Source organism: Sinohyriopsis cumingii, chromosome 3 (genome assembly GCF_028554795.1).
Source record: "Sinohyriopsis cumingii isolate HCF-2022 chromosome 3, ASM2855479v2, whole genome shotgun sequence".
Classification (NCBI taxonomy): domain Eukaryota; kingdom Metazoa; phylum Mollusca; class Bivalvia; order Unionida; family Unionidae; genus Sinohyriopsis; species Sinohyriopsis cumingii.
Genome location: NC_142963.1, coordinates 96,612,869 through 96,637,953, shown reverse-complemented (window position 1 = coordinate 96,637,953; position 25,085 = coordinate 96,612,869). Strand labels below are relative to the sequence as shown.

The 25,085-nt window shown below is 33.8% G+C and overlaps 1 protein-coding gene across 4 annotated transcripts in view; it reads left to right on the top strand.

Annotated features, from left to right (window-relative positions):
• LOC149803340 (high-affinity choline transporter 1-like) overlaps positions 1 to 25,085 on the top strand; it is a 160,060-nt gene that overhangs the window by 47,007 nt on the left and 87,968 nt on the right. For all 4 annotated transcript variants that reach the window (XM_089953038.1, XM_089953041.1, XM_089953039.1 and 1 more), the window contains exon 2: positions 17,078 to 17,284. In XM_089953038.1, coding sequence (XP_089809164.1) covers positions 17,110 to 17,284 — 175 coding nt within the window. In that variant the 5' untranslated portion in view covers positions 17,078 to 17,109. The remainder of the gene's footprint in view (positions 1 to 17,077; positions 17,285 to 25,085) is intronic.

Sequence of the window (25,085 nt, the reverse complement as noted above, 5' to 3'; positions counted from 1 at the left end):
TAAAGTAAAATGTGATTATTTTGGTAATTGTATTGGTAAAGTAAGGAGCAGTATTGAAGACAAAATGTCCAAAGACAGATGTTATCTACCATCAGGAATGCCAAGATTTGACATGATAACTAGTGTGACCATTACATGTTTGACACAGGAGCCACCCAGCAATGCGAAAGTTGCTGTGAATGATTATTTTCATTGCTCAGAAAAATTCTGCTGACCTTCACAATATTTGAACATCACCATCCAGTTTCTAATGAGTGCAAAGATTAAAACTAGAAATAAAACTACTGTTGTCTTTTAATCCTCCAATCAGCTAATGAGATTACTGCTCTATACCTGTCCAATAAATGGTGACAATTTGGAGTAATCCATGAGAAAATTATAAAACTGGAGTGGGATGCTAACTGAAGTCTGATCTTTTTAGTGGATTTTATAGCCACAAACTTTGTGAATTTTTAAACTTCACCATGACAATTGTAGGGGTATATAATATTATCCTTATGTCTTTCTGTCCAGTTCCTCAGCATGACAATGTGATATAGACATATAATATGATATAGACATACAATATAGACAGAATGTGTTTAAAGTGCCATTAAAACCCAAATCCAAAAAAAATATTTTAAGTGTCGCATTTACATCATTTCTTGAACATGCTTTTGATTTAACTCGTCTGGCCATAATTTATCCTGGTTGATATACAGGTCTTGGAATTTTTTACCCCTCATTCTCTTTGTAATGGAACATACCAGTTTTGGAAAAGTTGGGTTGGTTTTATCTTCCGATAATTATTATTTCATCATAAAAGAAATGTTGCTACTAAAGATTTAGAAGTCTGGAATTGACTTTCCATCAAACATGGGCAAATATTTAGAAGTATGATACAATAATGAACCATAGGCCAGGTTTGGTCACTCCATTCTGTTGTGATGTTGCTGTCACTTTTCACTTTCAGTTCCAGTAAAACTGTTCCCTGTCTGATTCATTTGCATTACCGATCATGACCAATCAGGACTGTCAGATCAGTTTGGTTAATTAGTTGCATGAATGGTTTGAAATTAACCCATTAACTGGCTTCCACCATTTCATGCAGGAGTAACAAGTTTAGGATAGTCTTTTGATTTTGGTTCACTGGAAGTGATTTTTTTTTACATGTTGAAGCTCTTTAGACAATAACATAGGGAATATGTGCAAAACATAAAAATTGATTGTTCTTATCTGTATTGGCAGAAGCAAGAAATGAGTATAGCAGTTTTATTTCCTTCTGATAATTTCTGGCATGCTTCATGGATACAAATCAAATAACGTCTGGGTCAAGACAACACATCTACCATATATACTTGATTACAAGTCAAGTCCAGCTGTAAATAACATAGACTCTGACCATATGCACTGGCAGATCATGGTCTATGTTTCTTGTTTATAATGCTAACAAATTGCATTAACTGAGATAATGCCAATGCATTATGTGATGGCATACATAGGTCTGTGCATTTTTGCAGTTGGATCTATCTTCTAAGCAAATATATATTGCATGTTAAAATTTAATTTTTTTTCCTAGCCGAGTTCTAGCTACTTGTGGCTCCTATTGGATATAGAAATTGGCATATATTGGCATAAATTCATGTTCTCTGGACATTAATTTATTTCATCTTATTGCTAGATTGGTAAAGTTTTTGACCATTCTGTCATTGCCAATGTTCAGGTTTACTCGAAAAACATTATGCACACCAACTTTGCTTCTTACAGTTGGTCCTCTGCAAAAAAAATTGTTAAAATCTTTTCTCATTCATGATCTAGAGAAGTAAAATATATTATCCAAATTTTACATTTCTTTTCGTATAAAAAATCACTTGTATTTTTAAAAACCTGATTGCACTTTATTCCATAATTTTTCCTTAAAAGTTGACAGTGCAATTTCTGGTAAGAGTTTAGGTTGTGCTGTTGGGAATGCCAAGTCTTTCGTAGGTCAGACAGTTAAACTGATTGATACTGCCACCAGATACACCATGGCCAGTTAATCTATTAGAAGACTTCTTTAATCAGATAGGATAGTACAAAAGATGTGCATTATCTGTTGGAGGCCATAAATAATCCTCCACTTCATTGATTGTCTGTATTAGGAGATCTTCTATTTCATTCACAAATATTTTGTTGTCATAGCAACACCAAACTAAATTTTCTGCAGGGGTAAAAGGGAATGTCTATTGACGCAGTTCAATGATTGCCCCACTATTGAGTATCCATGTGTAAAGAATGTTTTTCCAATATTGGAGATTGGAAATGGATTTTATGTCAGATGTTATATAAACAACCAGTGTTGGTCATCAGTTTTAGAATTTTTTCTACCATGAAGTTAATGGCTTGCTTGATTTTTACAAAGGGTGACTAATTCCTTCTTGAAGATTTTCAAATGATTTGGAGCTGAATAAATATGATTTTCAAGGATTGTTTTGAACTTTTATAGCATGCTTTTATTAGTTATTTTTGTAGTTGTATAATGTGATTTCGTGCAATAAGAAAATTGTTGAAAATTTCCAGGTGAAATTACTTTCTTGGCTCATGTGGACCAGGAAGCATAGTTGTAACTTGGCTTTGAAAGGTCAAGAACTTAAATTAGAATAAGAAACTTTTTACGCCTTATTTTTCATACATTACATGTACATGTTCATATGCATTTGGTGACATTATTGGTTTCCATTTGAAACCAGCTAAGCTGAAAATATATCAAAAGGTCAGAATGTTAATGTTTCATGAAATCACCAATGTGCTTAAAATTTGTTGTAAGCAGATCTGACAGGCACAAATAAAGGTATATCTTCTGCTGACCTTTGGAATGCCAGATCCACTTTTATAATGGTCGCGTTGAGTTTTCACAAAAAGATTTCTTATAATAATCCTATTTATATGAAGTTTTCACAAAAGATTTCTTCTAATGTCTAATTGGTCCCATGAAAATAGTTCTGATCTGACATCCAACATGTCTGCCATGGTGGCCATCTTGAAAAATCTTGCTATTGCTACTCCTGATAAAAAGGATGCAAGTCATATCGCTATGGGGTTTTCATGAGAGGACTGTCTGATATCTAGTTGGTCAAAAATGAAAATAGTACAAATCTGTTATTCGTTATTTCTGCCACGGCAGATCTAGCAAATCTTGTTAGCACTACTCAAGTGGATGGTCTTATTGACATGGGGGTTTTGACTAAAAGGCTGTTTATGATACCTAGTTCATCTTAAATGAAAATGGTACCCTCTTGGACATTTGTTGTGACCAATATGGTTGCCATCCTAAAATTCTTGATGTCCTTATTCTTCCCGTGCAGATGGTCATGTTGAAGTGAGGTTTTCACTCAAAGACTTTTTATAATGTCTGGTTGGATCTAAATAAAAATGGCATTGGTTGATGGTAGACATCTTGACAATCTTTTACCAGAATTTGTTTGTTTGAAATGGTTATGTTGGCATTAGGTTGTCACTAATCACTTCTCACCATATATAGTTGGTCTGAAATGAAAATTATATCAAAGTGTCATGCAGAGATTTGAAAAATTTAATCTCAGCTGCTTGACCTAAATGGAATGCTATACCAACATTTAAAAGAAAATTGAATAGCTTTCTTGCCATATAGTTATTCCCATGTTAAATTGATGCTGATATAACCACCAAAATGGTTGCCTTAACAGCTATGCTACAAATCTTATTTGGATGAATCTAACAAACAAATGGTCTTATTGACAAGGGATTATCACAAAAACATTATTATCGCATTACATAGCTGTTTCTGATGTTATGTATATTTGATTAATTTATATTTGATTGAATTTGTTTGTTTGTTGGTTTAATTTTTTTTTATTTTCCATTATATGCTATTGTAATGTAACTTTATTACTGGAATTGAGTTCAGTTCTGACTGATTTTTTTATATTTTTCAAAGTTAACAAATAATAATAAAAACTTTTTATCTGATGCTAACCTAGTTCCTGACCTTGATTCAGAACCAATAAGAGTTGTAGTAAACAACTTGTAAAAAGAAAATTCTTAGAGTAAGATTCATAATGTGGAATTGAGGCCATACTTGGAGTACATGACAAATAACGTGTTTATTGTTACAAACTTTTGGTTTTCCCAGAAGGATGAACTCTTGACCTCCATCCAGAAATCTGTTTTGCATTGTAGTTTGACTTAATACCGATGTTTTGAGAAAGAATAGTTATTCTTGCCTTAACACTTGAGAAGTTAAAGTGTTTTATGCTGTGACCAGTTTTGGGCAAATTATTTTGTTTCCTTCAGTTTTTTTGGATTTCAAGTTTGTTTTCCCTGGAAAAATTAGTTCTCTAAATTAATTCTTGGACAAAGACATTTATCAAACTTTATACAGAATAAAAAATGTTATTTTCTTTGATTCAACAAAGAACTGTAGACACATCAGTACAACACTGACCACAGCATACATCATCACCTTCTGTTCTGGATTTCATGGGGATTCGAACAGTTTCATTAGGACATTTTATTACTAGGCCTTCTATTTTTTAATTCTTTGATTATTTTAGGATTTGATTCACAAATATTTTAGGATTTGATTCGCAAAACCATAAGTTCTTTTTCCCATTTTTGCCTTGTTTTTCTAGGGAAATAAATTATTTGTTAAATTTTACAAAGCTTGTTGTCTTCACTTTTTCCTTGTTACTTTTATAAGAGCCTAGACTCGTACACTGAATAAAAAGTGTTCATCTGATTTGCAACATGTCATCATAGTGGCCATCTTGAGAATCTTGTTATCACTACCCTTATATCATTGACATGGGGTTTTTCTCTAAAACACCTTGAAAATATTTAATTCATTTTGAGTGAAAATGGTTCAGGCCACCAGCATATCAGCATTTTTTGTGAAGGGGATTTTGAACTTAAGTCAGAGGCCATTGCTTGCTCGCATTTCTCTATTTTGTTTAGCTTATGAGCACAGTGACTTGTACATACACAAAGAATTTGGACCAAAGATTTTATTTAGTTGTATTCCAGTAATCAAGTTGATAGTCAGCACTCAGATATTCATTTTATGGTTAAAGGTCTGCGAATTGGGGGTGGGGTGGGTGCTTGCTTGAGAGCATGATAATATCAGCAAGTATAAATGGATTTTTGATCAAATCCAATTTGCAGATTATTTGATGAATATATTGATTGATGCCAATTAAATAGCTTTATCAAAAAATAAATCATTATAGATTAAACCAAACTTAGCACTTGGGTATGTCTTTGTATTGTTTGAGACAAGTTGAATGATTCAGGTATCTGGTAAATATGTTCACTCACATATGTAAGAAAATATGTTTGTTAACAGATTTATTATGTTTGAACCTCTTAGAAATATCTAATATGATTTCATTTAACTGAGCCATTATAAAGAAGAAACAGTCTTATCATGGATTCCTGCAAAATTCTTTTTTGCCAGTAAAGCACCCCTTTGAGGTTTTCTTATTATAGTACAACTCAGAAATGTTATACTTTTCACTTTCATAAATATAAAACCTGTAATTTAACTTAATCAGATTGTGAAATTTTACAGCTGGTCTTCACTCACTGACACATATTAAAGAAAAAAGGATTTGAGAAGCAAAAGGTCAAAAGTTACACCTTTAATTGAGAGAAGAAACAAAATTGTTTCATTGTAGTTCTAGTATTTACAGATAATGTCATAAATTTATGCTCCGTGATATTAGCAGCTGTCTCAGGAAAGCGGTTTAAATATGGTCTTTCAGAACAGGATCATTTTTGCAATTCATTGTCTAGTATTTCTGAAAAGTGGATTGTTTAAGGTAGCTGATTGCATTAAAGAAGTGACTTTTGAGAGAGGTTTGACGAATGTCTTTTACTGTATGTACTTGTTTATAGGTGGAGTTAAACAGCACAAACCCAGATCTGTTGTCAAATAATTCTCTGGCAAATACAAGTCTCTGCAGTTTGTTCGGAGTAATTGGTAGAACAACAACATAGACCTTGATTTGCTATCTTACTATGTAGCTATATTGTTTGTAGTTAAACTATTTTTACGCGAGTATATACGGTACTTAGGAAGTGTATCATTGTTACTGTTAAAATGTAATGGTTCAGAGTCCAATCGTTGTAATTGAATCAAATTTTAGCACATTAAAGTTTTGAAAAATCAATAAATTGGCCAATTTTGTTTGGCAAAGAATACAACTGCTGCAGCAAATGTCCTGGAGAAAGTACTGTATTGCAGTTGAACAGATTGTCTTTGCAATATCTATCAATTCTAATATGAAAATTTCAGTGGAAAAATGTTTTTGTAACTGATGTAATTATTAGGAAATAAACAAAAGCACAAATACCCAGTAGCTTTCACTAGAGCATTTTCATTTGACAGTTTAATTATTGCCCACTATTTTAATCAAGCATACCATCAATACATTAAAGCTAAGATGATGATACAGTGACTCTTGCCAGCCCAAACAACGATATTGTTTCTTTTTCATCATTCCAGGTAAACAGCTTTACCAGGGGCCCCGAGTAGCCTAGTAGTCTAAAACTCTCGAGGTTTAACTGATCCATGCCATCTCGCCTCTCTCTGCATGGGTTCAAGTTTTGGATTTGGCAAATGTGGGTAATGTGAAAAAGCTTGCCATTAGCTTCTTGTGGGTCGGTGGTTCTCTCCGGGGTTTTCCCGGGTTCTTCCTCCACCATTAAATCTGGCCGCCATGTATAGCCTATCTTGTGCTGAAAAATGGCACTAATCCCTACAACAACAACAACAACAACAGCTTTCCCTAAGACTTGAGATAATTTCAAGGTAACATTTTTGGTGATGGGTAAACCATTACTTCATTTTATCAGTCATTGGTCTGCACCTAATGGACAAAGCTGATACACTCCCTGTGACAGAATTATATTGAGCTATTCCGGAGTGTTCTTGAGAAGTCATTCATTTGTGTAATGAATGTCTTTGTATTTATCTCAAACGATGTATTGACTTTGATAGGAGCCTGCAGCAATGAAATTTGTTCATTTTAGGCTGAGAAATGATTGATTAATCGTTTAGACAGATACAAATCACCTCTTCCAGCCATAATTTTCTGCTGCATGGCAAAAGTGTGGATCTATTAGCATCATTGGTTTGTTCAGTATCCTAGAGCATTAAGAACTGCCTCATTAAAGACTATTGAAGCAACACTACCACAAGGGAATTTATTGCCTGATTTACATGTCATAAAATGGCCAAGATAACATGATACTTGTTGGGATTAGCAGTTAGATTGGTTGAATTCACAAATTAGGTATTGGCTAAGTCATTAATGCCTTTTTTAAAATTTAAAACCTTAAGGGCTCACTTGTGTAAATTTAATAAACATAATGACCTTGATTTTCTTATGGGTATCAGATAATTTACAGAAAATTTTTCAACTCTTTGGATGGTTTCCTTGACTACATATAATGAATGTTTTTTTAAATATATACATAAATGTGAAATCTATGGATTTTCTTCTTTATTTTCTTCATACCTATATTTTCAGATGTTGAAAATGTATCCTTCTATTTTCATAGGCAAAAAATGTATCCTTATACCTTCACACCTGAAAATAAGATTTCCCATCATGCCATGTGGTGCTTGATTGTGTGTTCCCCAAAAAGTTGTACCTGCAGTAACGAATACATTGTGATCTAGAACAAAATATGATAGAAACTGCCTTTCATTACAGACATGAAAATTAATATTTGATAAAGAAATTTGACCATATCTCGTTTGAGTCTCTGTGAAATTATTTCCCCTTGCTTCCTTGAGAACGAGAAACCTGATGTGATACATTGCTGAATCAGACTTGGGTTGTTTTCATATTGGCCACAATGTATTATCCAAAATGACAAAAATGTAATTTACTGAGATAGGTTAAAGTCCACCCAATCTTAGCCTTCTCAAGTCAAGTATATTTATATGATCAAGCTAGGAAATTGAGGTGAATTTACAAAAAGGGATGGGAATTAGCATATTGTACTAAGAGTGAGTTAAATCTTATAAACCTCAATTCTGAAGCAAGTCTAGTATATAATAAAAAGATTGTATTTTCCTGAATTAATCCCAGATTTATTTAATTGTTTATTACCAAAAACATGATATTTTAACGAGTGGCAAATTTACAGAACATTTTTCAACTTTTTGGACAGTTTTCTTGTGTACATGTAAAAGAAATTATATTGGAGAGTTTCAAAAGAATATTCGATTATATGTTAAAAAAGTAATAACTTTAAATAAAGCTATTTACAATCCATTGAAAATGTACAGTGTTTCATTGCAAGCTTGAAAGTTTTAATAAGTACTCATATAAAAGAATGTTGTTTTTAATTTTTCTGATAATTATTTTTCATACATTGAAATTAATGTATTGTTATGGTTATAAAAATCCATAACAGAATATTTTTAAGAAAAATCATCTTCAGTGTGCTTTATATATGTGACTTTTGTATTCTGAAGAAAAACAGAATTTTGTGAATAATTAAGAGAGAAGACACCTCTAATTTTCCATTGTATGCTTAAAGCAAAAAAAAGTCCAGGATTTTTTGTGGGTTTTTCTTTTTCTCTAAGGAAATTATTTTACCTTACTTTTCTTGTGAGGAAGGATAATGTTAGGTGTGACTGTTCACAGTATACAACAAAATACACTGCTTCCTTGATTATATGTGCCCAGATGACTCATAACCCTGTTCTCATACTGGGGCTCAGGCCGGGATCCCTTATTGTTGAATGTGAAGATTGGTATAATAAGTCCTATATTTTGTTACATTTTCTTGACAAAAACAAAAACATTTTCAGTACACTGTAAGTAATAATCTTTGATAAAATTTTGATGAGTGAAAATGTCACTAATGTTGACCCGTGGCAACACTTTAAATAAATAGCAATGAAATAAGATTCATCAAGTGAAATTTATTTTATTTTTATATATTTTAATTTGTTTTCAATGTAATCATACTAAATATGATATGCCCTCTTGTATTCAGATGTCAAAAATGTCAGTCGACCGTGATGTTCTTGGTTGTAATTTCTATAATAACCTATCTAACTGAAGATTCAGCAGTGATCTCCGATTTGCAGATGTATTTTTACACTCAATTAAAAGCAGACCTGCTTTATATTTGTTTAATTATGTCTTTTGTATCAAATCAAATAAAGGTAATGCAATAAATAAGAAAGTTAAAAGGTCTGCAAATCATACCTGCATAGGAGTTAGCAGTCACGGTTGTGTGTATCAGGTCAACTCATTTGAAGTGATGACTCCAACACTTATAAATATTGTGTAAGTAACATTTAGATGACCTTAAATTATCCTAGTCATTATCAGATGTGATCAAAGATAACAAGGCAACCAAACAAAATGAGTAGCTGGTCAATTAAAGGCTTTGTTGCATAGTTACGGTTCATTATGGAGAAGTGAATTCCAAAGCTCGTAGTGAACTTAAAATTATTTAATTGGCAAACAAAGATTTGCTCAAGGATGAGCAGAAGTTTCACTACTACTGCAATGAAATTATGGCATCAACATGATTATAAAACGAGTATACAGCCACTAAACAGCACTGCTACCACCCCTCCTTCGTCTTCGTGATGTCCATCCAGAATGGCACCCCTTCATTTTTCAGAGGTCCCTTGGTAACTATCATCCTAGCTTATAGTGTGGTCTTTGTTTTTGGACCACATTGTGTGCGATTACTCGTGGGAGAGTTGATTTGAAATTAGACTGCATGATTGAAACCAATGAACCTGAAATGGTTGATATCGAACTTGTTTATGGAAATTCACATTGATACAAGGTTTGCATCCATTCCACATGTATATGTTGTGTACAGCCATACGCTTTTTCTGTATGGACATAGTATCAAATACTTTTTTTTTAAAAATTCCATTGGACAAGAGAAACAGATCTCCTTAATTACAGGGACTGCTCAGGTGGCCTAGTGGTTAGTGCGTCTACCTCAGATGTGGGAGGTTGCAGGTTCGAACTTAGGCTGATTTATACCAAAGACTTATAAAAATGGTTATAACAGCTGCCTTGCTAGGCGCTCAGCATTAATAAGTTAGTGTTAGGACTGTTTGGCCTGGTTTCAGAATAATGCAACTGGGTGGGATCATTTAACATTTCTGCGGCATGATGCCCCAGTGCTAGTCATCACTGTGGGGCTGGAGGTATTGATGGGTTGATTGGCAGATTGTACCTTCTTACAAGGTGTCTGCTTTATTTGGTTATCGTTATCTAGAGGGTGATTGCCCTCGTTGTTGTTGCCCGGATTGAGTAAATAATAATATAAAGTGTAAAACTTATAGATGGAATAAATAGAGATCTGAGCAGATCTACAGAACAGAATAACATGAGCCCCTATACATGAAATACAACAATTTAATCAATTACATAAACAACTCTGATAATACATTACATTAGGAAGATACACTTCTTGTTTGACATAAATCATTCACCGAATTTCAAACAAATATACTTATATAAATAGCCGACCTGTTTTAAATGATAGAATTGGTTCATCATAGAATCGAGTGAACAATTGAAGTCATTGCCTTGTACAACTTCATAACCTGCTTATTTCTGGTTCACTCCACCCAATGTCACTATGGCAGTTCTTCTTGGTCCTTTTGCTTTTTTTCTTCGTCAAACTCTCTATTGTCTCACCTCTTTTGGCCCTCAAACTTTGTGTGTGTAGGTGGATACATAAGTATGAAGATACTTGGATAAGTAGGTATGTGGGTACATCAGTGGAGCTATTTCCCCTTGTACTTTCAAGCTTTGCTTGCTTCTACCACCAAATTTTGCAATGGGGCATATTAAAACCAAGATATTTTGTGTGGGAAACACTCCCCTTATTTAGCATAACCAATCACGATTAAATATATCCACCGTCTTTTATAACAAGGCGCCAAAATTGCAGTCAGCCAGACTTCTAGATTTCCAAATAACTAATTCTGGACAATCTCAACTCTGACATTTTTTATACAAAGGTTCAAGTTAACCTTTTCCTTCCAGTCTGTCTGACTTAAATAAACGAAGGCTTAATTAAGAATCACTTCCTCCCACGACACAGACATAAAAAATCATTGCAGTATAGCGAAATAACATGCACCTGTCCCCATAAATCTAATTAATTGTTCTCTTGCCCAGACTAAAGTGTTCTTTATAGATCGACAGAAATTTGCACCCTTATAATCTCAATACAACTGTGACACTGCAGACATCTTTGCAATATACTGGAAAATGGTTAAGCTATGTTAAAAATCCAAATCATGCACATTCCTTACTTACAGGTCTCCCAACCAGTCATATATTTTATGTACTCTATCTACCAGCTTGTCAATCAGGTCCAACTGCAGCCAACTAATTACTCCTTACAAACTGCATAGACCAAAATCTGCCAGTCCATAAAGCTATGATAGATCTGGGTCATAGTAGTTTCCAGTTAGATCTGACTTGTATGCGAGTTTGTACAGTAAATTGCTATATTTTTATCCATATACTTTCATCCCTCAGTATTTTACAGAATCCCAGTAATATCCATATATTTTCATGGAAGAAGCATGTGCCAATTTTTGAGACAAATTTTATATTTCTTCAGAAAAGGTTAAATATATGTCATTTAATCAACAGATTTAAACTCCACTACTTGTACAGACTCTGAATTGGGTCATTTTACCAGTAAAATCAAAATGAATGCAGAATGACTGCATGTGGAATGACAGTACATTGTTCAACAACAGTGCTAATGCAAAAAGCAGAATGCAGATGAAAAATGAAAATGATTGCCAAATGAAACCCAAATGACATACAATTTTTGGGAAAACTTGCCTGAGAGGCTTGTGTTTACTCACTCACCAGGACCTGCCCCCACAGAGAATTTAATGTTCTCTATTGTAAACTAAAGAAATATATAGTCACTGACTTTAACAACATTTCTGTTAATTTCATGTACAAAAATACATAACCATTGATTATGACAAGATTCTATCTTGACAATATTGGAAAGGACAAATTTGCTTTCATTGCCAGCAAACTTAATTACAAAAAGGTTGCAGATTTTTTATTATATTATCGTTCAGTTGATATCTCCATTTTTATGGCACAGTGCTCATTATGATGATGTAATTGTTGGTTTCATTGATTATTTTTTGCTCGAAATTAATAATAGCATGTTTCTGATATGCTTCTTCAAATTTGCAGACAAATATTTAATCTTGTATTGTGCCAGTACAGTAACAGCAAATGGGGATAAAATGCATTGATTTAAAAAAAGGAAAGTTCATGCTACAATTAGTAGGAACAGCCATCACAGGTAAAAGTTAATTATGGAAAGAAAAAATACAGTGAAGCATTGATTAAGTATGTGGAGAATGCCATCACAAGGACTTGGATGGGTTTTTTAAGTAGGTGTGAGAATGTTTCAGCTGTCTATGATATTGTGTTTGCTAGAACTGTTTGATTATTGTTAAGAACAAACTGGGCAAACTAATTTGTTTTACAGGAACTAAACAACTCCAATCAATAACAATTTTGCTTTTTATCCAATTCCTAGGATTGACAGATTTGGATTTTAATGAGAAGATATTAAGTTTTCCTTCCTCATTTAATTCTGTTAAATTATTATTTACCTATCATACTTGCTTATAAGTTCAGCTGCAAGGAAACATAGACCCTAGTCTGCCATTGCGTAATGCAGATTAGGGTCTATGTTGTTTGTTCTACTGATAACTCCTGACAAACTGCATAGACCCAGATCTGCTGACACTATGCAACGGCAGGACAGGTTTGTACAATTTGACTTGACTTCGGAGTGAATTGAATTGGGAAATCATGCAATTACTTGTGTGTAGCAATCTATTGTGTCATCAAACTCCAAGATACACAGTACAGACATGTTTACACTGCATTTAGAGATACCAGTAATTTTGCTGTATAATAACAAGAAGAAAAACCTATTGCATTAGCAAGAAAGGGAAATACATCGTATTATTAATACTTGTATATTTCAACCAGAAAGGATCGGGCAAGAGGTTAAAAGCCATATAAATGCCCTTGTGTAGTATGGCCATGACCTATCTCGATATAAGCTGATTTTATTTTATAAAGAGTTGGAATCAATAAAAATAAATTTGGACTAGTTATGACTTGTACAAGTAATGAGAGAGAGAGACCCAGCATGATGTTGGCACTTGTACAGATATAATAATCTTATTACCACTATCAGTTGTCCAAGTGATATATTAACTTACAGGCTTTTTTTTTAAAATTCTAAAAGCATAAATTCTATGTAAAATGTACTGATTTGGAATAAATTTGTGTATAGATTATCAGGAAGCATTCAGATTGAAGACGCAGGAGTGAATATGGGACTTCATCAAGACATACCTGTACTTGTTTTATATAATGAACTATGTTGAAATTATTGGCAAAACATTCCATCGATACTTCCTTACAAGTTGAGTCCAGCTGTAAAATTCCACAGACCCAGATGTACCATTGCGTGATGTGCTGGCAGACCTTGGTTTATGCAGTTTGTTGCAAGTGGTCAATAAAACAAACAACATAAACCCTGATGTTCCAGCAGATTATGCGATGCCACATAAGGATCCATGTTGTTTGTTGTTGGACTTCACTTATAAGTGAGTATGTATGGTACATACAATCGTAGGCTGATGTTTCTAAATAATGAATCGCTTGAATACTTGCAGGAAATGATAAATGTTTACAATACTCATAGTAATCCATAAAAGACACAATAATAATAATAATAATAACAATAATGACTTTAGTTAAAGAAGAGACACATTTGGTCAACTGACCAAGCTTCCATGAGGCCAGTTTCTACAATGACATTGCACAAATTTATATATTATTGTTATTAAAAACTAGACAATGATCTACTGCCACTATAAAATATGCACAAGGCTTTAAGGATGAGTACAGACGGGATTCGTATAAATAGTAGTAGGGAACATTTGTAAAACATTATAGGTGACTACATGATAACAATGTTGTAAGAGTAATAGTACTGAATTTAATAAAATCATACAAATGATTGTTTCTGTAGATGTTGACTAAGAAGCATTTTGAAAGGTTGGCTAGAGTCAGGTGACTTTATATAAGATGGTATACAGTTACTTGAATTATTCTATACCAAGAACACACTCTCATAAAGGACTCATGGTACTAATTCAGTTCCTATTATAGTAAACCAATGGAAACACCATGATATTCAAAATTCAATAACTTTAAATTTCTGACTGCTCATGATAAAACCTATATTTATCAGTATAGATGAAACCTGGATGACAACTTCGTTGTAGAGATAAAGATATGAGCTGCGGCATTTTCTGGACCCACATGTGTTTAAAGCTGGTGCTTTCAATTCCGCACCAAAGAGTCAGGTGCTATTTTCAGTAATAAGTGTTCCAAACTCAAGACAGTTAAAAGACTGAAATTCCATCAAGAAAATAATGTCTCTATTTTTTTAAGTTACTACTAGGATAAGCTCTCAAAAGATTCTTTTTCCTACAAAATAGCTTTCATTATTAACCAATCCTGTCAGCCCAAGCCCATATATACTCTATTTTATGTTCACTCATTTCCAGGCTGGTTCCCATTTTTCCACAGTTGGAATCTTGTGTCCTTTTTCATGTGACTGAGATAGGGAATAATGTGGGACACGAGTTTCTGAATTTCAGTTTCACTGAATAGTTTCAAGATAGCTGTCCAAAAGGAATTGACTAAACCTAATAAAATGTACTTGTAATTTTCCACTTATTTTGTGATTGTCTATTAAATTCCCCTGAATGTGTTATTTTGTAGGAAAAAGAATCTTTCTTGAGCTTATCTTAGTAGTAACTTGAAAAAATACAGACATTGTTTCCTTGATGGAATTTCAGTCCTTTAATTTCTTGAGTGGTACTTGGGCTGAAACTTTTCCACTTCATCTTTGAAATGTCCTAAATATATTGGGGTCGTGATCATATTACAGTGGAACCCTGCTATTATGCGATAATTGGGGTCCAAAAAATTGGATCGTGTTAATATCGGGGTCGTGTTAATGCAGGGTTTTACAGTATTTTACTTTTATTCGGAGAACAACTCAATGGCATATATTCGTGTATTCATGTCTAATGTATATGATGAATAGGGTATCAACACGGTTTACTATCGTGCCATCTTGGCATGCAGTTCATCTATAATGCATTTAATTCCATTGAAAAACTGCACATAGATTTACAATATTCAGTAATTTTTTCCCCAGATCATTGTGTCTGAATTCAACGTTTAATATACAGCATGAACAGAGCATCAACACCATTTACTTGCCATCTGATATTGTACTGTCGGGGCTTACAATTTATCCATAATATATGTAATTCCATTGCAAAAATTGCATACATATTTAAACTATTCAGTAATTTTGTCACACATCATTATGTGTCTGAATTCAGTGGGAAAAATTAACAGAAAAATTAGGTTAAGAAAGATGAAGCATGTGTATGGTTCATTACATTTCAGGGTCTATGAATGGTGTCTGTACAGATTTCATACTGATAAATTTTTCTCATGTGTTTCCGTGTACATTTATCTGTTGCAAATTCCCAATAATTAACGCTTGTACACCTATTCGTTTCAACAACTACAGCAAGAATAATTAACAATCAACACATGCTTTCAGCGTGCATATAACTTTTACTTATGATTTTTTGAATATTGAAAGAAATTAATGTGTGAAAACTAATATACTAATCATTGCGCTAAGTGCAGAGAATGAATTTTGTTTGTGAACTTGCTTTTCCATAATGGTAAAATATTTTTATAAAACACAGTAAATTAATAACGAGTTCATAAACAAGCACCATACCCATGTAAAACCCGAGATCTAAGTGCAGTAGACATGCAATGGTCATGAGTCACTTTTATAAAAAAAATTTAAGCTGAACACATGTACAATTTCATACCCTTTCAATTTCCAGCTAATAAAGTGGACATTATTTACTAGTCAACAGATTGCATCTAATAACACCGCCAAGCCCAGCCAACATGTTGGCGGCTTTTGTTTTTTGATGTTTATTAAACTGTGAGAATCTTTTATCAACCACTGCATTGTCTGCTACTTGCTTGTGTATGCAGTTAACAAAGAAGCACATGTTGGCTATTGTTTGAGCAACGATTGCATAGAGAATTAATTGAAGACAATCACAAAGACGACTTGCTGGCTTTACTCATGGACCAGTAATGAGTAACATTTCCGATAATGTTTATTTTGGCATAACATTTCAAGAATCTGGTGATATTGTTAAATTTCAGAAGCTATGCCACAATCGTATTATATTAAAATTCCTACGTGAACTCTTCCCCAAAATGATAATAAATGTTTTATACTATTTCTCATGCTAAAAAAATATATTTTCCTGGTACGAGAAAAATACACACATGTATTTAAAATTTCAGGATCATATTAAATTCGAATTCATATGCGATCTCTTCCCCATAATGATATTACATTTTTTATAAACTATTTCATGTACTTTGAACAAAATATATTTTTTCATGTGCGAATGAATTTAGAAATTTCTGGAGCCATGCCACGACCAAGTTATATCTGAATTTGCATTATAGCAGGGCGCGTTCTCGTGGGGTTGCACTGTATTTCAGACATCTTCAATAAAAGCGATTGATGAATTTAAATTTGAGGCAGAGCTTGCAGTTTTTCAATTTAACTCAAAATAAACCTAAGTAATGATTGAATTTATTTATTGATTTATTGTCTTGCATGTGAAAGGCATTGCATAGGTATTACTCTTTTATCACTGTCACTCAGCATCCACAGTGTTAATGTTTTCAGGGATCTTCCACATTAGTGACTGTATATACAAGTTTTAATAAAATATTACTATACGTTAGCAGGTTGTACCCGGAGTTTCTATCTTGCCTATGAATGTAGAATCACAATTCTATTCACAGGTAAGCCATATTTTCCATGAAATCCGTGCTTATTCATTTAAAATTATTTTTAAATATTTTTTTTTTCACACATACAGACGGTCTAGGAAGTCGAGGTAAAGTGTCCATCATGGCAGTCCATGTACCAGGCTTGATTGCTATCATTGTTTTCTACCTTCTGATTCTTGGTGTGGGTTTGTGGGCAGCACGCAAGACCAAACAGACCGGCCGTGAAGCCAACAGTGAAAATGTCATGCTTGCTGGGAGAAATATTGGTCTGCTAGTGGGTGTCTTCACAATGACAGGTATACTATTGGCCTATTGTTTCTGTTATGTCATTTAGCTTTAAGTAGAACAAAATTAGAGCTCATCTGCCAAATTGCATATCTGTACAACTTTCTGTTACCATTTTTGTCTCAATCTCCCACTCACTTCTTTCTCTTCTTCCATGGTTTCCCTAGTTTGGACTGCTTTAAATTTGGGAAAAATCAGATTTAAACATTGCAAGCCACCATAAGTCCATCCCTTATTATTGGCTATATCATGATGAAAAAATGGTAGCTAAGTGCCTTTCCCAAGGATGCATCTGCGCTGGGCTGGTCCTGGTTGGTACTGAACGCATGTACCTTACCCAACATTCTACTAACTAAGCTACTGCTGCTCCCTGGTCACCTGAACAGAGATAAGTGAAACAATGCTAACTATATGTATGTGTGTGTGTGTGCGTGTGTCTGTATATATATATATATATATATATATATATATATATATATATATATATATATAAAGCTGTATGAATGATATGTTGTTGTTGTTGTTGGGTTTAACGCCATTTTTCAGCACACGATAGGCTATACATGGCGGCCAGTATTAATGGTGGAGGAAGAACCCGGGAAATCCCCGAAAAGAACCACCGACTCTCAAGAAGCTACAGGTTAGCTTTCTCACATATCCTCATTGGCTGAATCCGAGACTCGAACCTACGCAGACAGAGGTGAGATGGCAGTGATCCGTAATGGAGAGCGCATTAGACCACTCGGGCACTCGGGGCCCCTCGTATGAATGATATACCATGAGATATTGAGATATATAAATTTCTCATTAAAAGGAAACGAGGCTTGCCAAGTTTCCTTTTATTACAAAATTTATACAACAAATGGTATATAACTGATACAGCATATATACTATACATATATTTTATTTATATCACATACAAACACATATATTTGCCCTTTGAACAGAGTTAAGATTTAATACAGGCAGCTGTATATTGAGCGAGTGAAAGAACTCCTCACATCTTTAAGTGTGTCCGCTACAAAATGTAGTTCTTTTCCTTTTTGTGGCTATTTATATTCACCTTTGCATATTGATTAGTTGATTGTTTTCTTTTTTTAGTTTCTATTTTTTTCTTACATTAATTAAATCAACATAACAGAAACTTATGGTTTAAACATGAAAGATGATTTTAATGATGAAAGTAGAGCATTGCAAACATTTGTTTAGTTATGCCATTCACATGAACGCTTAGCCATTCACGTACTGGTGCATGGAAATTAATGTGGAGTAGAAACTAAGCAAAATGATGAACCAACAAGAGGTAATTAAAATTTTTTAATATATTTACAGTTGATCTAAGTCATTATTCTGCTTTAGTAACAGTACCACCAACCTGATAAAACTCAATGTCTCTCTCCCTTTCTCTTTCTGGGCTGTTCGACTTTGAAACTTTTGCTCTCTCTCACCCTCTCTCATCCTTTGGTCAGTTTGACCTTTACCATCATTCATAAGTCTGAGACATTGTCACAGGGGTTCATTACAAAGAACAGGTTAGACCCCCCCCAAGTCCCTTGATTCATTGATGGATGCTCCTAATTTTCTTTGTAATGGACCCTTGTGGACATCGTGGGATAACACAAACGAAAATCCTCTATGCTCGTCATTTCATAGATTTTGCTATGATCCACAGAGAGAGAGAAAGAGCAACCTTTTGACATTTTCATATCGATTCTTACAACATTATAATGTATTTAAGAAACAAGAACAAAACATTAAATACACCACATTATGTGTACCACATAACCGAGAAATTTACCATATAATGTCGACAGGGTTTGCAACTTTGTGTCATTGATTATATTAACACTGTTGATAAATCCCAAGGAAAATGCACACATATTGTTACGATGAACCCATATACTTGTAGGTTACTTGGTGTAATTTCTATTTCAAGGTTTTAATCCAGCCCAAATTCCTTTTCTCTCTTCACATTTCTGTGTAGTTTGTCCGTTATGCATGAGTGGAGGGGGAACAGAAAGCAGAAAAGATTGTGATGAAAATGTGTACCATATTAAATCAATTTAGAAAACAGGAATTATTAAACTTTTTATCATTATTTTCATACATCACTAATGACTAATGTGTGGAAATTCATCACTGAATTAGAATCAACTGTACATGATCGCAGGAATGTTTATATATGTGTATTATTGTGCCATGGGTGGATCACTATTTGGTATATCAAATTGCTTTATACTAACAGTTTAAAAGTCATGTTACTTTTAACGTATGTGGTATATATATAACAGTAACACACACACACACTTTGTGTATGTATGTAGAGAGAGAGAGATAGAGAAATTATAGTTGTACCTTCTTCAAACTATACATTTAACCTTGAAGTGTACTCCAGTTGTACAAACAGTAAAACATGTCGTACACTTTTTTGAATTTGACAGTGGAATATAGTGAATGGAGTAGTGTACAGTAGTAAACAAGATTGTGAACTTGGTGAAAGAGGTACCCTAAAAACAACTGGGTAGACATAACCCGAGACATCACTTGACTTTAGAAGCTTTGTTAATCTGGAAAAAATATTTATATCTTTTGGCTGGGATATAGGTGTGGAATAGTAACTTCAAACACAAACATTAAATAATTGTGACATTGTGATTTTTAATGGGAAGTTTAATGACTGTTGTTGTAGTTCTTTGTTGAATAGTGTTGTTGTTGCTTTTCTAGAGATGACAGTAAGATTAATGTATACTGTACTTACCTCGACATCCTTGGTACTAACTTAATACTGTAGAATTAAGTGGGTGTCAAGGGGGGGGGGGGGGAGCTTGACAAAAATCAGAATTTAGCAGACAAGTGATATTTGTCTCTTTGGGGTAACTTGTCATCACGGTGTTGGATTTACAGAGAAAATAAACAATGGAAATTTTGACAGTTGCTAACAGAATTTTTTTTGTTTATTGGTTGATAAAAGAAATCTCACTGGAAATGGGAAACAGAAGTCAGTATAACAATTGATACACCTTGAAGGAATCCGTGGACTCTTTCAGTATGAAGGTATGGAATCGGCCAAGTTGTGATGATGTTTGGTCTTTACATGCAAGATATTTTTCCTTACAAAGTCCTTACCCAATATTTTCATAAAATGGTATGAACCATTTTAATATATATTGCATGTTGTCTATTTTAATATGTTATGTATAATTGTATTTTGTACTTGACGTTCAAAATCACGTTCTGTGTGTACATGACTAGGGACATTTATGTTGTGAACAAGATAATATATAACTAATATTTCTCTGTGAAACACAAGTAGCTGACTTGTTTTGATCAAGGGTGCACATGCTGTCACAGTGAACCTCTGAGGACTAAACTTGTTCCCATTTAACAAATGCGATGGCAGCATTAAAGCCAGTATTAAATAACTGCAGAGTGAAGTGTGAGTGGGCACTGGCAGCTTGTTGAAATAAACGATAAGAAACAAAGAATTTGTTCAAGTTGCAACTGAGGTCTTCTGTTGAAATGTACATTTTTTTAATTTTGACATGAACAAGAAAAAGAAGAAAGAAACCCAGTTTATGTCATTTTCTTTGTGAATATCAGTATGAATATTGAAATAATGAATAATGGAGGTTCAAACTATTGCATTGCTCAAATCAAAAACATAGTCATACATAGTTATTGAGAACCAACTCAGTGCCAGTTCCTTTTCTCTCTGGTTCAACATTTTAACACTTGCATTTGCTTCAAGAACATATTGCTCAAAATAATGGTCAGAACTCATTTTTATTTCTATTTTGTTTTCATGATGTGAACAGTGACCAAATATTTCTTATCGTAACTTGATTTTAAAATTGCAGTTTAATAATTTGTTATTTCAGATCAGTGCACAAGAACACTAATGTTTTAAAAGCAATTGTAATTTCAAATTGTGTATGACTCTTAAATATGGTATTTTATGAAAAAAATGCTAGTGGTGTTCTTGCTAAAAGGCATAGAAAGGCTTCAGAAGTACCTGGAATACAGAAGTTGATTTGTTCTTGGGGACATGTTCACAGGACATTTTCTATATGACCATATGTAGGAAATATGTCAATTTCAGCTTGAAATATCATGTGGTCAGGAATTTGAAAATATGAACCAAAGACCAGTATTAAAGTGGTACACATTGGAAGTGTTTGAATCATGCTTCCTGTGAATTTATTTCAGACAATATGATAAAGATGCATTGATATTTGAAACATCATCATGGTGTTGCTACTAGAAAAGCACTTTGTGATGTCATGTTGAAGCCAAATGTAGGCATGTCATCTCAAACATCTCAAGTCGTTACAAGTGATGGAGGATCCTCCTCCCCACAAGCAATGATGTCTCACCACTGGGGGACAAATTAGAAGACAACTTTGCAACAGTCATTATGAATGAAGCTGCTGGAAGTTCTTCAATGCATTTCGTGCCAGAGTTGTCAGTTTCATCAACTCTGGGACTATTTGTTTGGCAGGTGTAGTCCATGCGGCCAAAGAATAAGTATAACACAATGCCAAAGGTAAATATGGAAATTGGGTACAGAATTTCAGACCATAATAGGTCTCCTGATTTTCAAATGGAAAATGTTCAGGTGAGTATAGTCATAAATAGTGACTCATTTCATTAACATTTTCTGGTCTGTTAGTGTATACAGAGGAGCCTTGTTAATCAGGACTCCATTTATCCAGAAACTGTTCTATCTGGACATAATTCAATGGAATGGAATTCCTAAATGTTAATTTGCTCCGTTAATCAAGAAATCAATGTTCTTGATCTGGAAATCAAAATCGAGGACCAAAGTTTGAAATTAATACAAAACTCGATTATCAGGAAATAATCTGTCCAAAAATAAGAAGATTTGAAAAATCATATATGAAAATACAGTCAGTCGAATAAAACTTATTCACCTACGCAGATTAGGTGTGTCAATGTATCAATCTCTGATTAGTAAACTTCGAGTGGCATGTTAAAGTTATCAATTGATCATGTGATCATGGATGTGGAAAAACTAAGTAGTGTGACCATATTGTAACCAGCGATTGTATAAACAATGTCTGTTTTAGCTAGTCGCTTACAGGGGTGTTAATAATTAAACACACTGGGATCAAATCGTCCACGCTTTTTGACATAACATATGGCAAATAAATTGTGTCATTAGGCCTCTTTGTTGTTTACCGATTGTATGTAACAATCACAGTTTATTGATGGCTCTACAAATACAGTTGATTGATTTAAGCTGTGGACAGTATAAGGCTTCATTTCAGAATAAAATGGGGACGTCAATTATCGGCTTATTAGCAGCTATAACAGATGTAAAATACGACTTATAAAAATGACTGCATTTTATTAGTTTACCATAACGCATTTACCTGTGAGGTATCAATTTGTATATTCATTGTACTTTTTACATATATTATGGTGACACCATCAGGCAAGCATAGACGAGTAGAGATATATGTACATGTAATAATTTGAAATAAACACAAGTCAATAGATGTATTCATGAATTTATTTCAACCATTATTGAATATGCAGTACATTTACAGCTAGCATATATATATGTACATGTATATGGTATGATGACATCGTAAAATAAAAATGTGCATGATTCAATTATCCAGAAAACTCATTAATCTGGACATATTCACTGGGAACAAAGATGTCTGGATTAATGAGGCTCCTCTGTATGTGGTCTTTAAGTATAGAACTGTTTTCAGTTATCCTTGATGGTTTATCAATTATTTGGGATAAATTATATGTCTGGGAGAAATGTAGCCATTTTTGAAGAGGATCTTTAAACAGATCAATAGTAAAGTCACCTATAATGATTGCCTCATATTCTTCATTTAGAAAGGCCTTTTTAGTTTCAGTTTCATATTTATCAACCCATTTGGAAGTGGAACTTAGTGGGTCTGTATGCAGAACAGTGTAATGGTCTGGATTATGGAAGTCTTATTTCAGTCCAAATTGCTTCTATGTTGCCTATTTCTAAATCTTCCCCTCAACTGTAGCTTATTGACTGCATGGTATAGAAGAATACCCCTCCATGACTGTTTCTGTCCTTTTTTTCTAATTCATAATTATTTATACAGAGTATGTATTTAGGAATTATAGTATTCAAAATGGTCTCACATAATCCCATAATACGAGCCTTTCTTGTGCAGCATAAACTTTAAATTTTATTTAATTTAGGTAAATCCTGGTGAATATTTAAATTTGCTATCTTTAAACCTTTCCAGTTTAAAGCAAATGTTGCATGATTGATGGAAGTATTTTTTATTTAAGAGTGATTAGTTGACATTTCACAGCTTTTACCTGTCAACATGTTGCACTTTATACACAGATAAGATAATGGCTGAAACCTATTTTCAGAATTTTTTCATTCAGAAGTGTACAAAGGCTCAATTCCAATTTTTTGCTGGTTGTGTGTTGCATAGGTCTTCACTTTGTCTTTTACATAGTGATATGTGCATAATGTTTGTTTATATCATGGTTCGTTGCAAAGGTTGCAACAAATTGGCTTTCCATGCAGACAGCTCAGTGTTTTGTCCATGCTCTTCACAGTACAGACAACATTCTGACTTGTGAGACTAACCCCTTTTACAAATTTGGGCCATGCCTCTATTGGACAAGTGGATTTCAGCTCTCTGATGTAATTGTAAGTTTACTGTAGCTTGATTGTCATTGAAGAAGGTCCTGTATTGCAGAACAAAGAGCGATTGAAAGTTTTCACACAGAGTACTAAGGATAATTCTCTTGTGCTAACTCCTTTGATAACTGATGATCCTATTAGAAGAGCTCTGACTTTACTTCTGTTGCTGTCTTTGGCACATGGAAGTTTCTGAGGTATTGCTTGGAGTGTGATTTCTTGGTAAGTGTTGCTACTGCTGTATTTAGTTTTAATTTAGCTTCATCCTGTGGGTGATCTGAGTCCAGTTTTGCATTTAAATCAATTAACATTTTAACCCCTGGAGGTTTTTGTCCTTTTCGCCTGAAATTCGAGTAGGAAACACATTTTGAAAGCTATTTCTGAATACATCTGAAAACACCAACTTCAGGTGATCTTCCAATAACATACTGCCTAGTTGTGTTAGAAACATCGTTTTTCATTGGCCATTTGGCTCCTGCCTGAGCAGAAGGGTAAAAGTTTTTTCTTTGCTAATCGGACCCATTATTTTCATATCGGGACCACTCTTCATTCCAAATGCCCATCTTATCCTACTTTTAGCAAAGGTTCATCTGTCTGCAGTTCATACCAGTTTGCCTTAGATCTGAGACCAAAAAGTCTAAAATCCGGACACAAAATCGGATTCTGACCACGGATGAATTTTGGGTAGAAAAAAATGGGTCCAAAAATTGAGGTTTTTCCCTCTGTATTTTGTAGTGCAGCAAGAAATTCCAGACTATTTGATATCATTGTAGAGCTACATCTGTCTACCTTTCTATAATACCATCCACTATAATTTAGTGTATCTTGCATGACCATGACACTACAGAGTTCGGCAGTTGGCTACTACCATGTGCCACGTTAACTCGTCGCCAGGTGTTTAATGTGTTAAGACTCTAGCTGATTTTGTTGACCTGAGTGCCAGATGACGGCCTTCCAGAACCCTAATCACTAATCAATGAAAATATTAGGGTCCCCCCCCCATGTGAAACTTAAAAAAAAACATTATTAAAAGCTAAAAAGGTGGGGAAACACCAGTGTTGCCATCATTCCAAATCAAAATACTCGTAACATGCAGATCAAAATGGTCATATATAATTCATTCAGTTTTATCATCAACA